Source organism: Geospiza fortis, unplaced genomic scaffold, assembly GCF_000277835.1.
Source record: "Geospiza fortis unplaced genomic scaffold, GeoFor_1.0 scaffold54, whole genome shotgun sequence".
In the NCBI taxonomy this organism is placed as follows: domain Eukaryota; kingdom Metazoa; phylum Chordata; class Aves; order Passeriformes; family Thraupidae; genus Geospiza; species Geospiza fortis.
This window is the reverse complement of record NW_005054301.1, coordinates 9624721-9641802: the sequence shown is the minus strand read 5'-3', so window position 1 is coordinate 9641802 and position 17082 is coordinate 9624721. Positions and strand designations below refer to the sequence as shown.

General features: G+C 36.1%; 1 protein-coding gene across 2 annotated transcripts in view; it reads left to right on the top strand.

The window, feature by feature from the left end:
- The window catches only part of AKAP6 (A-kinase anchoring protein 6), a 258488-nt gene that overhangs the window by 36545 nt on the left and 204861 nt on the right, over positions 1-17082 (top strand). For both annotated transcript variants that reach the window (XM_031064172.1, XM_031064168.1), the window contains exon 2: positions 9953-10310. In XM_031064172.1, coding sequence (XP_030920032.1) covers positions 9996-10310 — 315 coding nt within the window. In that variant the 5' untranslated portion in view covers positions 9953-9995. The remainder of the gene's footprint in view (positions 1-9952; positions 10311-17082) is intronic.

Here is a 17082-nt window from a genome sequence, read left to right as displayed (position 1 = left end):
GAACAAATTTTGCCAATTTAACTTGCTTTTCCTGAGCAAAAATTATAACTAAAAAATACCCCATAAATTGAAGACATATGATTGACTTGTAACAGTATGTTCAAAAAACTGACATAAATGTATTTTTTGAACTAGGTGTTATTTCATCATAATGGACAATTTTTTTAATGTGCAAAATTTGAAGGTCAAACAGAACAAGAAAATATAGAATAAAACTTGAAATAATATGGGCAACAATTGCTATTACTTCTGGATAAGTGACTACTTCTCCATTTTGCCCATTTATAGTTTGCCTTTTTCATGCCCTTTGCACATAATTGGTAGTAGGATGGCAAAGTTGCTGAACTGGAAATAGCAGTAATTTTATTTATTTATATACATATATATACTGACTTGAAACGTAAACAAACAAAAATACCAGTTCATACAATTATTTCAGTTTTTCAGTAAGTGTTTAGTTCCTATTGGTTTTTAGGTGCTTGATCCAAAATGTAATTTGCATAGCAAATTAATGGACCTCCTGTGGACTCTTTATGCCATCTCTGTTAATTGATTAATATTATTAACTTGTTCAGTACAATTCTGAAAATAATAAGAGAATTATATGAGTTGTACAGATTGACTAAAAATGTACACCATATATACATGGGGAAGGGGAAGTTTGCAGCTCTTTTATTCATAAAATGTGCTGGTGCAAATGTCACCTGCTGGTGGCAGCAGATGGGGTAAGATCTGGCATTCTCGAGCTACTCTTATGAAGAAAGAGGTATCTTAAGATCCTGTTTACCTAGTATAATTATTTCTGGTCCTGGAAAATTTAATATAAATCCCCAGTTACATTCCCAGGAGAATCTTCTGTGCTTGAAAGCATTCAAAGAAGTCTCAGAACATGACGCTACATGTCTTTTTATATCAGGAGAAAAAAAACAATAAACCAAAATGAACAACCTTAGCTGTCTGCACATTCTCCTTGTGCAGCAGGACATTGTGTAGCCCCGTCATAATGCGGCAGAAAACAAAGGCAATGCTTTCCAAGTTACAGGGATTCAAGGATCTGAATCAAAATATCCAAACCTGCTTATTCTCACATATAAGTAGCTTCTGTAGCTGTAGCCTGACATCTTTCTCTTCCATGCCAGCCCACAGATTACTATGAAAATCAAGCTGCAACCTACTGTGCAGGTGGTCAGGTTCTGTGGTATCTGTTCTTGTAGTGCAGTTTGGTCAGGACCCATTGTGCAAGGTCATTTTGAGATGGTTTTTAGTGTTGCAAGGTGATCTCTTTACCATCTTATCTGTTGGGTCTTACAAAGAAGTTTCTGTATTTAGATGTCTCTTTGTCCTGTTGTCATAGAATAAGAGTCAAAATCATCGAGGAAGGCAGGAAGAAAAAAAAAAAAGCTACCCGGAGTAGGTAGAATTCCATTCAGAGTTCTTTTTCCCTGTAGTGACACAATGAGATTTAAATCTGTATCCTTCCCCTTCCCTTCCCCTCATTCTAGCCATATTTTCTAGAGTTCTTGTGTTATTTCTTAAGTAGAGTTCTAATATCATCTAGTCCACCATGTAAAGCCTTAGAATGGAGGCAGGTGCTTCCCATGATAACAAGACACTGTGTGCAAACAATAAAAACAACCTTATAGTTTTATAGATTATGCTGAATAGTACTGATTTTTTTCTCTCCTGTGCTTGCCTTTAGGAAGTAAAGAGTTCTATCCTTCTTAAAAATTTGCAATTGCAGGTATAGCTCATCTTTAAACCAAAATTTTTACTCACAGCAGTTTGCAGTTTAGGGATTGATAAATTATGTTAACATCTTTTAACTAGTTAAAGTTTTGAAGAAATAATTTTGTACCATGAATTTTCAGAACAATCAAAATGTTCATTCCTCTTCTAATTTAACCTAATTTTGGTGTACCTGATCAAGTTTATGGCAAAAGAAAGCAGTGTAATATATGAGAACTACTTGAAAGGGTAAAAACATTTGTGCCTTAATTTTGTGTGTTGTTGTCAATTGACTGATTACACAACAGGACTAGATATCTACTTTTAGCTGACCAGTAAATCAACATGAAGTGGCAGGATTTTATCCACATCATGATTGAGGAGGAAAGAATTTGCAGCATAGTTACTGAAGCCATGGGTCATCCTTGTAGTACACCAAGTATTTTAATGTATATTAAAAATTAATCCCCAAAATAAAGAAACCATTTTACGCTGCACTATTACTGTGATAGCTGAATGTCTGAAACAATGGCATGCACACATTTGATAGTGTGTTACTGACATGAGACACTACCATGAGCCAAAACACTATAGCAGAACCTTTGATGAGCATGACTCAGTACAAAAAACCAGCTTCTGGTCCAAAGAACTTGGTCTATTTCTGTGAATTCCCAAATTGAGAAAAAAAGCAATTGCTTTGGTGTTCTTTTAAAGAAGACCTGAGAAAATATTATATTGAACAGCTAAATTATTTATAGTTAAGCTTTGCATGATAGTGAGAATTTACAGGGGCAGTAAGTCACAGAGTGTTGTGTCTCATATTACACAGAACACTGATTTTCACAAGGGCTCTCTGGTCTCAGCAGCTGCATTGTGCACCATTCCAAAAAGTATCAGTTTCTTCAAAATTCTACCTTATTATGATAAATTTTTTACAATTTAGTGTAACAAAACTAGTTTCAGAAATGATGGCATGTCTTGTGTCTAGTTTGATTTATTTTATCATTAGGATTAGGGCTGGGGCAATTTAAATGCCTCAAGTTGCACTGCTGGGTCTGACATACTAATGTTGTGCCCTGAAGAATTCTGCAGGTAGATTGTTGTTGGTTTGTTTTTTTTTTTTTAATAACCTTTGTACTGATTGACAGAACATCCACTATTGCAGTACCTGTAAGATATTTAAGGAAGAAGCTGAAATTATTGTCTTTCTGCTAGAGAAAGATGTAAGACTTGGAAGGCAGCAAGACATTGTCTGTGACTGACATACTTTGTACAATACATGTGAGAAAGTTCTTATCTGATCTATTATGAGGTCATATTGCCTCTTGATACATGTAATTAATTTCTTATAATCAGCTTCCATAATTAAAAGGAATAAGCTCATTTAGCCCCTGGAAAAATTTCTCAGAAAAAAAGTTAAGAGTTCTCTGAAGTGATTAGCATTTATTTGCAATGAAACTAGAGTGTGAAATTGAAGTGAAACATTATTTTTATTTGCCCTGACTTTGAGCTGAGAGTTGCACCAATTTCTTTCATTTTGCTGTGATAGGAGAAACAGCTCACAATGTTCTCACTTATATCTCACTGCCTCTGTCTATACTGAAATGCCATTTTAAATCCAGATTAATATTCAGCCAAGCCTAATCTTGATTTTGCTATCTTCCAATTTAAAAGATGTTTCACACTATCTCTTTGGAGAAAAATTTTGGAACAAGACACCATCTTCTTGCTGGAGTAGTTATTATGCATCCTTTACCATCTGACTTTTGTAGCTGAAGGGAAAAATTATTTTATATTTGCAAGTATTTTGCTCACTCTTAGCCACTAGAATGACAAAAATGGCTTTATCCAGGAAAGCTAAAACAACTTGCCCAAATGCGCAAAATCAAAAAATACGACAAAAAACCACTCAAATGTGTGCTGAAACATCAGGGTATAAAAATTGCCTCTGTGTACTGCTGGATTTTTGGAGTGAAAATTAGGACAACAAAGGCCCAAGATGATGTAGAACAGTTAGCTAATAAAGGATGTTGAAGTAATGATGAGTTAATATGAAGCAGCTAATTTGTCTTTGTCCATTTTAATGCTAATCTCGCTGTAGCACATCATCTCCCAGACACTGTTACTCACTGCAGGGCAAACCTGTACAGAGTTAGAAAGAACCAGGAAACACAACTGCTCATCACAATATGCTTGACTCTCTGAATACATTTCTCTGTCTGTATGAGTCTGGCACTACACAATTGTTTTCAATGTCTGTATATGTTGTAGTGTAGAATTTTTTCTGATGTACCTCATGGCAGTTGTCTAATGGGATCATTTCCAGCTAGCCTCTCTGCTTTTTTATGAGTGAGAACATAAAATTATATGAGCTAGGAGCAGATAAATTTAATGCACTGTTTCAGGCAAGACTTCACCTTTTTTGTGGTTGTTTGGATTGTTTTTTCTTTTTCATACACATAACTTAATATTTGTCTATATAAGTTTAGTCTTATATGTTATTGCTTATTTTTTTTGCCTTGTGACATCTTTCATTTACTCAGAATTGATATTTGTCCCAATACCTCCTACAAATCTTTTCCACTTAATTTTTCACCCATTTTTCAGGTCATTAATCCATTTATTGAGAAGCATAGTGCTTAGCAGAGGTTTCTGTGAAACCCTGCTTGTGATCTGCATTTGCTCTTCATTCCACTGTTTACTGTTTTCATTAACTGTCCATGCAAGGACCTTCCTTCTTATACTATGGCTATTTAGATTCATTTAGCCTTTGTCATTGGATTTTGTCAAAAGCATTTTGTTGGAAAACACCAGTTGTATGCTTTTCAGGAATAGGAGGGGAGGGTCTTCCTCCAAAAAAATGGTGTTGCCTCATTCTGCTACAGTTTCTACAAATTTTCATGACATAAACATCATGTGAAAGGATCTGCAGAACCTTTCTTTGCTATCTGATATCCTAAGAACCAAAGCAGTTCCAAATGGAAGGTCATGCACACCACAACCAGCAATTTGCCTGTTTTACCTGTGGCTTCTGGGAGATTGCCTGGGTATGCAATGCCTGGACCTTATGGACTGTTGGTTTGTTTCACAGTCTCTCCTGCTAGGCCGTCACTTTCATACAGATCCTTTGCTAAATCCTCCAGTAGAATTTCCACTTTCCCTGATTTGCAGCAATAATTTCCAGTTTCTGGCTGAACACTTGCCTTTGAGTTCCACATTTTTCTTCACCTTGTATTAGAAAAAGAAACCGTAAATAACAAAGATTATGTTGGGTCATTGTGGTGTCTTAAATTCTGATTTATTTGCATAATCAGGAACTTGAACATCCATGGTTGGATTTCCTTAGTTAAAAATTGATGGTCTGGCTTTGCTGCCATTAAAGTCTTGGGGGCAGACTTTTTAATGGACTTTAAGTCAGTCACATTAAAAACTGTAATCATGATTCATGTTCGTGTTCAAGTTTAATACTGGAGTCACTGTGCAAGCTTCTTTGGTCTATGTCCTGAAAGAATCAAGGCAACATTCTATTCTGTATCACATATACTTTCTAAGTCTCACATATGAAATAGGAGGCCAAGCAGTCCTAAATGAAAAATTGTCCAGTTTGGTCAGAATTTTAAATATAATCATAGGATACTTGCAAAGGAGGTATTTCTGAAACACATTCATGAGGCATCATATGAAGAGAAAAACCTAAACTGGGTCCATTAGAATTCAGTTATTTCAGAGCTTTTTACTTCTTAAATCATATAGGAAATCAGCAACAAGATCAGTGTAGCATGTGATATTAAATTCAATTTGCTCTATATGTAACTGACACGATATATTTCAGGTTTTTTGTGCACTGACATAATTTATCTTTGTAGTTGATACAGTTGATTACATTTTCAAGGAAAAGTATAATGAGCCTTAAACTTGGCAGAGAATTCCTGAGACTACTGAAATGGAAAAGACATTATAATGTAACTTGTCTGTGTGAGACATTTGTTTTCACTGTATCTATTCAAGAAAATTCAGCATCAATGAGCTCGTTAAATCTGATGTTAAAATTTACATTATTAGATTTCAAAGTCAGCAAGCAGACAAAATTATTTAGTGATGGAGTTTTCTCTGGTTTTTTTGTGGCATTTTTGAGATTGAAATAAATTATTTACATGACAGGTGGCTGTATAGTGATTGTGGCTGATTTTAACAATATGTGACAGTAAGGGAAATTAGAGCTCATTGAAATTCATTTGACCCAGTGTCTGCACCACTGATCAATGACTGGACTGCTTCATGGCTTAAAATGCTTAATGATGCTTTGTTTGACAGGAGCTAACTGCTGTTGGAGGAAAAGGTGGATGATCTGATGCTGGCAGAGTGAATGTGGCCTGCAATTTATAAACAAGGGAAATGTGAACAACTGAGGAGCAGAATGAGTGCGAGAAGCCTTCCAAGGCTTGTGGTGATTGATAAACTTTATTATGGTTGACACAGGCATTCTATGTTTTGTGCAAGAGTGTTAGCATCTGACTGAGCAGAAAAGCAGGGGAAAGTGAGATTGTCTGTGTGATTAGTGGAAGGTAATCAGCCATCTGCTCGGCATAATGCACTTACTGAAGATGAAGATAGAAAGCATATGTGTGCATGTGCTTACACAGGATCTCTCACCTTTTATACAAGGATCCATGACAATGTAAAACTGTATAGAAAGAATTAACACAAGGCAAAAAAATATGCTTAATTCATCTAATTTTTTTTCTCCCACCAGAAGGAATGCAAGCTGTGGTGGCTGTGTTATATAGTTCTTAAATGTGCCCCTCAGCAGACTGAAACAGTAGCTTCTGAAGTGGCAGAAATAAATAATTGGAGGAGTATTTTTTAGAAATAGTAGTATAATAACTCTCAGTCTGATTGTGATGATGAAAATAAGGTTATGCCCTGCACATGTTGAAAGATGGAACTTTTTTATTGATCAGGACATTTGACATTGCATTTTCATCTGTTCACCTGCAAATTTAAAATCAGCTGGTTTGTATAACTCTTCTGGGTACAGAAGAGGTTTGGCTTAGAAACAAGCTGGGATGTGATTTAGGATGGCTTTCCCACCTAAAACTGTCATTGATGCTACCAGGATTTTGTGATGCAGAAAATGAGACTTAGCATAGCTTTTGACTTTTAAAAAAATTTTTTTTTGAGTGATAAGGTCCTGCTTAGAAGGAAAATAATACCTTCTTTACCTCATAAAAAAAAAATAAAAATTGCGAGGTATAAAGATCACCTCGAAAAAAATTATTCAGTTTTGATTTGTGTTCTAACACTTATTGTAGTGGTTTACAAGTCACTATTTGTACATTTTGTCACAAAATCTGGAAAAATAAAATACTCCAGAAATATAACCGAATTTAAGGCCAGCATTTAAATCAGTCACTTAAAATACCAATATAGGACCCCAAAGTATTGTTTATTTTTTCTAGCAGAACCTACTTCTGATCCCAGAGTGTTTCGGCAAGTTTTATAACTCATGCATTACATAAAATGGCTATGTCTATGAGGTTGGCTGTTGCTGCTGGGCCTTGTTGTTTGCTATTTCGTACCCCAACATTAGAATTTTGTGAAAGCGCCTCTGCGTGGGGGATTTTCCTGTTTTCGGTCGGTAGCCAGGGCCGCCGCTGGGGCAGGGCGCTCCCCGGCCGGGTCGGGGCGGGCGGGGCTGCGGGCGGAGGGGGCGCGGAGCTTTCGCTTTCTGCGGGGGCTTTGGGAGCTCCCGCGCGGCCGCACTCCTTCGGTCCGGTGTTCTTGGAGAGCGCAGGATGAACCTTTCAGTTGTCCTTTCTCGCAGCACAGTTGGATGATGATGCCTTTTTATTCTGGCAAGAATCAATATAGAGAAATCTGTGTCCTAGTGTTTGGATTCAGTCACTTATAGCTGCGAGTTTCTCCTTTCAAGCATTTGTGAGCTTTTTAAAGCTTTCACAGACCTTGCTAATTAGTATCCACAGTGCATTTTGTTACTTTTGCGAAATTTTTAAGAAAATGAAGAGAATTATTTATTTTAAAATTTCTCCCCATATTCGTAATTGAAGTGTTGCAACTTGCGATCTGTCAGAAAGGGAAGAATGCAAAGGACTTGACTGTAAGAGCTGCCAGGATTAAGGAGGCATTAACTGTAATGCTGGAGAGCCACTCTTACAGAGTCAAGCACACCGTAACAAAAACCAGGTCAGCAGGTTCCTGATGGTTGCTAATTGCCCACTCAGTGCATGAAAGCTAGAAGTGCTCTGCATGCAGCATGGAGCAGCTTTTGTTTGCTTCTGCAGGAGCATGTTTTCATTTCTCTTCGCTAATTGCTTTAATGTCCTTACTAGAGCTGAGTCATACTGAAAAACTCTGCAAGAGTACCAGGGTTGTGTTGTTTTGTTGGGTTTTTTTGTGTGAAAAAACTAGGAAGCAAGCACTGCTCTTCCTGTCCTTTCGTATCATTTAGTGATTCACAGCTGTTTCTCTGGTAGGCATGTTTAACAGTAAACATGCAGAGATAAGGACCACGTGGGTTTCACCAAACTTTCACTTTTAGGAGGAAATAATGTGAAGAATATGTTTAAAATGTTGAGATAGTTTCAGCAGTTGGGTGAATTCTGTGCTTGAAAACTGGGGCTATGATCAGCAATGTCTTGGACAAAAATATTATTACACTGATTTTTTGTAGCAATTTATGTTGAGCACTTATAGCAACAGAGTTTAAGCTGAAAAATAGGTAATGTAAAGAGATGAACTTAGAAAATACTTAGCACCCTGAAATGTTACTTTCACCAACCTTTGCTGCAGAAGCTTTTATTTAACACAATTTAATTCATGATTTTTCAAAATTTGAGATAAAAGAGTTAGAAATTGTACAGCAGGCACTGAGAATATTTGGATTCTTCTTTCATTTCCTTTGCTTGATTGCAATGATAGAAGTTTTTGTTCTGAAGTGCCAGATTTATATTTAGTGTTATTATTTAGTATAACTTTAACATACTGTTTTGTGAGTGTGATAGATATGCAAACACTGATTTACTAAGTAATGGCAGGGTAGAAAATAAAATAAAATTAACATAAAATATAAATTTTTTGTCCTTCCTGGCTATGACAAGTGAAATTGTGACTGGATACTTCTTTAATACTCTCACTGCCTGCAGCAGTAGTCTTTGGATGCTGAGACTCCACATGAAATATTTAGGAATATAACTCAGTAGTCACAGTGTTGATTGAACAGTGAGAAGTCTGTTTTTTCTACAGTCTTAGAGATTTTATGTTAAATAAGTAAAGTTGTTTTGGGTTCTTTTTTGGTTTGTTTGTTCATGTGGTTTTTGGGTTTTTTTTCCCTTTCTTTTATGCATAGATTTTATGGCAGCCTTCTTCATGTGTAGTACAGAAGTAACTAGAACATACAGAGGAAGAGGTACAAAGTAAAATGTTTTACTTTTTTTCAGTGGGTCTTATAAGTGTGTATTGATGATACAGCGTTTGGACTTTGATAAAGCTACTTTGTAAAATGATGTTTTAATTCTAGGTACGTGTTTTGACCTTGGGAGTTTTTATATCTCTTTTTTGTTAGAGTTGTTGCTCATTGCAAAAGTTCTTAATCTAACAAAACTACTACAATTTAAAGTTCAAAAGGAAACTCAATAAATCAACCAAGCCTCCTCAATAATTGCTTCAAGTTTGTGTGCAAATTATTTGTTGTACATGATCAATAGTTGGGTGGACAGCAGGGAAATTTAAACAAATCTTGAAATATTCTGTGTTTAGTCTTAAATTTCAGGCCAAGGAATATGTTCCAATATCTACTAGTTTATGGATACCAGTCTTGTATTAACTTGTGGAGTTCAGTAAAGTTCTACTGACTTTGTCAATGTTCATTTATTTATGTTACAGTTGTAAAAAATCAGAACATATTTTTCATTAATGAAAACTACAATTTCCAAGGTGATTGGAAATTAGATGAAAAATTACAATTGGAAATTACAATGACAGAAATGCAATAGTCACTACTTTACTCATACAAAGATGACGTTCAAATCAACAAAGTTATTTTGAAAAAAATCTATTTGGTCTTGAACTTCAGTATAGACTTTTAGGGTGAAGAATTTATTTAGATGTGCAATACATCTCAGACATTATCATTTGCTCCTTGTCTTTGAGCATTTTGTTGCTGAATTTGGTCTCAAAACAGTGGTGTGTTTTCTTTTTTTCTTTGCAGCTGGTTTTGAAAGAAGTATGGTTTAGGCTTTGACACGTTAGCCATGGATGTAGCACTTTCTCCCATGAGGACACAAGACCTGGATCCCATGCCATCTGATGCCTCTCCCATGCTCATAAACATGACTCCTACGGTGGAACAAGAAGGGGAAGGGGATGTCATGAAGGACCTTGACTCTGGCCAGCAGTATGAGAAACCCCCTCCTCTGCACACCGGGGCTGACTGGAAGATTGTTCTCCACTTGCCAGAGATTGAGACCTGGCTGCGGATGACGTCCGAGCGGGTGCGGGACCTGACCTACTCTGTCCAGCAGGACTCGGACAGCAAGCACGTGGATGTGCATCTGGTGCAGCTGAAGGTATGATGGGGTTCATGTCACAGGCTTCTCAGGGAAGGTGTCTTATTCAGCTCTGCTGTTAGTAAAATCAACAAAAGGGCTTTTCCTAACTGCTCAAGCATATCTGACAGCCTGTGTTAAAAAGTGAATAAATCCTTTTAAGGGAGGTAATAGAAACCACTCAATTATCAGAGTTTTTGCAATGTTATTTGCTCATCACTTAATTCAGCAGTCATAACCATATTCATGAACATGTTCATACTCCAAAAGAAAGCAATAAGACATTATCAGTAACCTGACACTAACCTCACAAGTGCCCAGAATATCCCCACTGATTTTAATGGGCTTCTATACCTAAAACTCCCAAATAAAATTCCAATAAAATTCCCAACATTCCAGTAAATGGGGTTACTCATTTGAAATTCAAAGCAAAATTCAAATAGTTAATGCCTGGGACCGTAAGTGTATGTTCATTTGCATGGCCTGGTTTGCTGCAGCAGGTGAAGCATGCTTTTGAGGGTAGCAGTCTCCAAAAATAGCACAAATGTTATCTCTTCAGAGTGAGCTGTCTTCAGAGTTGCATTCTGAAGCCTGTTTATGTGAACACAGTCTTCCTTTACACTCAGTGCATTGGTATTTTATTTGTGTTTATTTTAGGACTGTAGCTGTAAGCTGTCTTAAAATACAGCGCTGTATACTAACACCAACCAGAGTGATTGTACTGTAATCAGTCCTCACCAAATAGAGAGCTGATCTTGATTTATTAATGGTCCCACCATTTTTCTAAAAAAATTAGGATAGACATTGCCAGCTTTTGACAAGAAGAAAGGACTAAATCCAAAATGTGCAGTAACTCTTTAGCAGATACTGTGAGAAGATTTCTGCAGGCAGACATGAGCAATCTTGCTGGGCTTGGTGCTAGTTCTGGTCTGGAATTGCTTGTGGCTGTATTAGCGCAGTGCTGAGCTGAAACTGGAGCTCTGTGGAGCTTGTGGGTGGTGTTTGCACCCAGCTTTGGGCTGGTTCAGAGTACAAGCAGAGCTGATTTGTGCTTGCTTGTGAAATGAGAATGTTCTGTACATACAGCTCACTCTCATATGTCCACTAATACATTTTATTTATAAATGGAAGTCAGTGAATAAATAGCATTCATCATGGTTTTTCTTCTTTGTAGAGTTTATTTGTGAAGTCGCAAGAGTTCATAAAATACTGTCCTAAGGGTTTTAGCTATGTAAATGAATGAAGGAAAGTTTTAACAAACACATTAGGAATACAGAACTTCTGTAACCTGCTGACCTGTAAAACTGTATACAGACAAAAAGAAATATGACTGTAGACACAAGTGTTGTTAAATTATTTTATATGGTATAATATAACATAGACTTTAGATAAATTTTGAATATATTGTCTACTATATAATAAAAACTAAACAAATGACAAAACCAAACAAGAAATCCAACTACACCCTCATACAGATATTGTTTTTCCTCTGTCCTCTGGTAATATTCCTGAGGGGCTACTTCCCAGTGATGTGTATCTTTCTGGAACTGTTGTGCTCAGGCTTGACAGTGGGCTCAGTGTGAAGCTTGACCATTGCTGAGTAGACTGGAAAAAGTGTTTGACATATCTCTCACAGAATACATACCAGTTTAGTATTTTCTTGCTTTCCAAAACGGCAGGATATGGTTGACTCAAGTTCAGCTTGTAATTCACTACAGCTCCCAATCTCGTTTCCCACAAATATGGTATTTTCACCTCTCTCTTATCCATGAAATTTTACATGTAGGATTTTACTTTTGTCTATTATTAAACATTTTTTCTTTTATCTCATTCCACAAGTATCTCCTCCAAACACACTCATTGTTTTCATCTGCAAATTTAAGAAATCTTCTTTCTGCTTCTTTGTCCAAATCATAATGAGAAAAATGAATTATATAGGCACTGGATAAAAGTCTATAACATAATGGTTTCTGAATATGATTTTCAAAATGCAAATGTAGCAGTAAGACAAACAATTTTTCATTTTCTCATTGTTTGTTTTTATCAGCCAGGAGATATCTGATTCCATTTTCATGAATCTTTCTATTTGTTTTGGATGCTTAGAGTTGATTTCTTTCCTCTAGCTGTCAGTTGGCTTGTGGTGATAAGACTGGTTTGGGGATCCAGGCCACAGCAGACTCTTTGTATTATTCCTTGGAAAAATTGCTCAGCACACAGATCATCTCTTTCTCTTGTGAAAATTTTCTCAATATCTCAGTTGCAGATCTGTCTGTACTTCTCCTCTTTCTGTAATCAAGAGCATTGCTTCTTTATTGTGGCTCGTTCCCTAGGGATTTTGGTGTTTGCTGCTGGTCTCTTTTCATGCTACGTGACTTAGGGCTTTACTAGGCACCACTGATCCTTTGAAAAGACTTGTTTGTCTCACTTTTGCAATGCCCTTTCTCAGAACTAGCCACATAGCATGAGTGGGAGGTTTTTCTTATATTGTCCCTTGAGAAATTTCCTGGAAAGCTCAGCTTCACATGAGTGCTTCAGGAAGATAGTTGGATGAACTGTAACTCTTCAGATTCCAGAATGCCCTATTTTAGTCATTCATATGGCATCACACTTAACTCAAGCTGTTCTATGATACTTTTACATTGCTCTGACACATTCACTGTAGCTGTTAGCAGTTGCAAATATTCTAAAAGAGATTTTTAAAAACTATGGTTTTGCTACAAGCAAATATACAAGTGCTGTCTGTGTCCTTGTATTGTCTTAAAATGCTGAGATGCTTTCATGATCCATTTAGTTATTGATACTTTTATAAAATATATTTGCTTTTACAGCAAAACCTTTCTTGGAATCCTTCTGAGGTGTAACTTGGATTCAGCTCCTGTTCTGCTTTACTTTATATCCCTTAACTCTCACAAGGAGGGGTCTACTGTTTCAAACTATTGATAGTTGCTTTCTGTCTTTTTGGAAAAAAAATGTAATGTGATGATCTAGTGTAATATTCTGTATCTGAGATGTCTGTAAATTTATAACTTATTTTAGAGTAAAGCACTCCCCCCCTGCTTTATGACTTTAATATCTGAACCATATATCATATATTGACATAGAAACAAACACAATTTATGCTGTGATAGTGTCTTTTTTGCAGACACTGCAGTTGTCTCTCTTTCCAAGTAGAGAGACTTCAGTCATCTTTTTCCAGGATGCCTGGGTCAGTCACAAATATCTTTTGACTGAATCTCTCATCTTTCCTCTTGACTCTCACCAGAAAATTTTCATGAACTTTGGATAGAGATCAAACACCCTATAACCATTATCCTTTCACCATCTCTGTTTCTACTTTTTTGAGGGACAAAGACATTTTAGTTTCTCTTTTTCCTTGAATTTAAATCCTGGCTAAGAGGACAGTATGAGAAATTATCAAAACAAGATCTTAAAGATATTAAAGCATATTACACTCTAATATATCTACAGTTAGATACAGGTTATTCCTTTCTCCATTACACAGTGAGCATTTGAAAAAAAGATAAAACCCAGGGTACAGTAGATATCTTTCTCATATCTTTCTCTTTTTCTCATTCTCATCTTTCTCCCTCCTCTTTAATTAGCTTTTTTAAATTTTCTGAGTAGTTTAGTAGGCCTGCATTTTTTAAATTTTCAGTTTTCCCCTGTGGCCTGAGCATACTCCTTGATTTGGAAAAAAGTCAAGGAGTAGCAGAAATAGATCTGTGTTTCTCAAATGTCATCTGGTCAAACCATCAGATTGCTTAGAAACCTTCCAACTTGTCTGGCAGTTGTACAGTCTTGCTCAGATTGAAATTTTTATGCAAAAAATGTGACTTGTTTACCACATCTTAATGTGCTCTATTACAATAACAGCACACCTGTAAAAGTCATTTTGGTTTTGCAGCTCTTAGGCTAACTTCTCTTCTGCCTAAGAGAGGAAAAATCACTTTCCCCACATCCCTCAAAAACTGTCCAAATCCTTTGCTATGTTTTATCAAACATAAACAGAGGCTAATTCTGTGCAGAGGGCAATCCTGGGTTGTTCACTTGCCTACTAGGTCAGTGCCTCCAAGGATGAAAGTGATTATCAAGCCAATTTTCTAGGTACTAATTAAGTTTACAAATTAGGTGCAAAGTTACTTGTCAGGATTTATGGCAGTCTGAGCTCAGAAAAGCAAAATTTTAGGCAGTGGAATACTTACACTGAAATGAGCAACAGAGGTGTTTTTGTGGTATTTAGACATCTCTAAGCTAAATGACAACTGAGCAAGATGATGCAGGACTGCTTTGTATGAACACAGAAAGAGCAGATATATTTTACTGGAGACTCAGTTGCCTTCTAAAGAAAGACGGATAAAATTAAGGTAGAAAGCTGTTGGGTAGAATAAAATAAGAGGCTCAAAGAGTTGGGAGCTAATGAAAAGTAGAAAAAATTGAGAAACAATAAGAGGTTCCTACCTGTTTCTGAGTAGAGAAGTGAGTACTGTTTGGTTAGTGTGCTGTTATCTATGTATCAAGGGAATAAAAATAGCTAAAAGCTGGAGAAGGCTTAACTGGTAGCCCCAGAGATAATGGAAGATCTTGCTTGCATAATTTATCAGGAGAAATGAATAATTAAAAAATGTTGCAGACAGCATTCTGGACCCTTTTAAGCTTGGACTTTCTTTCTGAAGAGGCAGGAAAGGTGACCAATAAAATATGTTGGAATTAGTGTTCTTGTGACAAAGGGGTTTGAATATCCTTTGGAGGGGGGAGAACATCAGATATTCCATCCAGGCTTGGGCAAAACAGATTTAAAAAAAAAAGAGAGAAAAGAAAATGCATATGTTACCTGATAGCCTCACTTGAGGTCATAGACATGGCCTTTGGTAAGGAATTTTGAACAATGTGTGGAGTATTCTAAGCCCTTCCCTTAAAGCAAAGGACAATATGAATAGCTCCTTTAATCAGCTTGAGTTTCTGCAAAGCAAACACCTAACGACACGCTGAGCAAAAATTCTGCAACCTGTGATATTTTTTCCAAGGATAGAGATGCATTCATTAGTTCTCAGTGACATATTTGGACAGAGAAGGGTGATGTGTAATTCAGGGAGTTTGTAGATAGGAGTACAGCAGCATCTGCAATGCTGTGGAGGTGTTGAGGTTGTCCTAAAATAGACATTTAGATTGTTCAGCAGTCAGGAGACTTGGAAGAAAAAGGTGAACATTTGCCTGTGATGAGGAAAAAAAGTGGGTCTTCTACCACTCACAACTTCTTAAAGTTCTAAAATAAAAACTGAAAAATCTCATTTTCATTTAGATATTTACGCTTTTGAAACATACTTACTCCAAAATTTCTGTTGTAGATGTCACCAAGACATGAATGCATCTAAGTGTAATTTGAACCAATACAATTATTATTTCTTCCTCTCCTTTCCTCTCTCCACATTCCTCCTACATTAAAATATGTTAATACAGGCTGTAGAAAATGAGCTAATATGCTCTACCAATGGTCTCTGGAGAAATATTAAAGTGACTATCATATTCCAGCACAGATGTTACCTATTACAGTCTCCTCTAGCCTATATCTTAGTCTGATTAAAACATAAATATTTACTGGATACAATGCCATAATGATGTAAATTTCATTATGATGAAAAAATTTTGTATGTCAGGCCATTGGGCAAATTCATGAAGAAAAACATTTGCTGAGAGAATGTATTGTGTTTAGTATTTGTGTATGTAATAGTTATAACATACTGATGTTCAGATTTCCTGGAAAACCGTAAATTAATACTATTTCAATGGTGTGGGTAAGATTTAGTACTGTCAAATTTTAAAATGAGAGGTCATAGACAGTATATCATTATCTTTATTCAAAAGTAAGTGATAGGAATTTGTTATGATAGCTGTGACTATTGCAAGAATTTTTTATGGATATCTATGCAAATATAGATGTGTGTGTAAGCAAAAGCAGACACAAAAGCAATGCCACATAAATCCTAGTGGGGATTTTTTTCTTGATGATTTATGTGAGTCTCTATGTTAGAAGTTAGAATAATATGATGTATTATGACAGTCATCTATTTCTGATCTGCATTGTGAACGATGAGAATGATGATGTTCACAGGTGTTTTTGTGCTCTGTGTATTTCAGTAGTCTTTTTGGATTTATTTCTTATTGGCCATTATAGGGGCTGGGTTTGTTACTTTTTCAATTTATAATTTTGTGTCACTTATAATAGATACCCAAAAATTCTAATGTGGCATAAGGGAATAGTCACAGTCAGGTACAGAAAATTGCACAAAATATTAGAAATTTTTATTTTTTAGTTTGTTACATTATGTTTCAAATTTCCTTATGAGCTTTTATTATGGAGAGTTGACAGACGATATTTCAGGTAATAGGATGATTGCTGTCTGAATGCCAAAAATGCTGTATGAATATCTCAATTACATAACAAACTTGCGTTTTAATAAGAGCAGGTTCTGAAAGTTGGTGATTTTTAAACATCCTTTGATATTTGCCTCTTGCATTATGTGAATTACTCCTCAGAATGAAATCCCTTTTTCAGTAGCTAACTATCAGAAACTCTGCTGTGGATTGATGTGATTGCTTTTTAAGTCAGCAAAACAAACAAGGTTCTATGCGTTTTCTTGTGGAGAAGGCAAAAGGAGAACTAATACCTGCCAGGTTCTCCCTGTAAATGATTCCCTGGAGAAAGACACCAGATTTCATGTAGTCAGTCATGATTCTAACCCTTGCATTTCAAAAGATGGAGCACTTCTTTTTTTGGATGTGTTTCCTTTTGTTT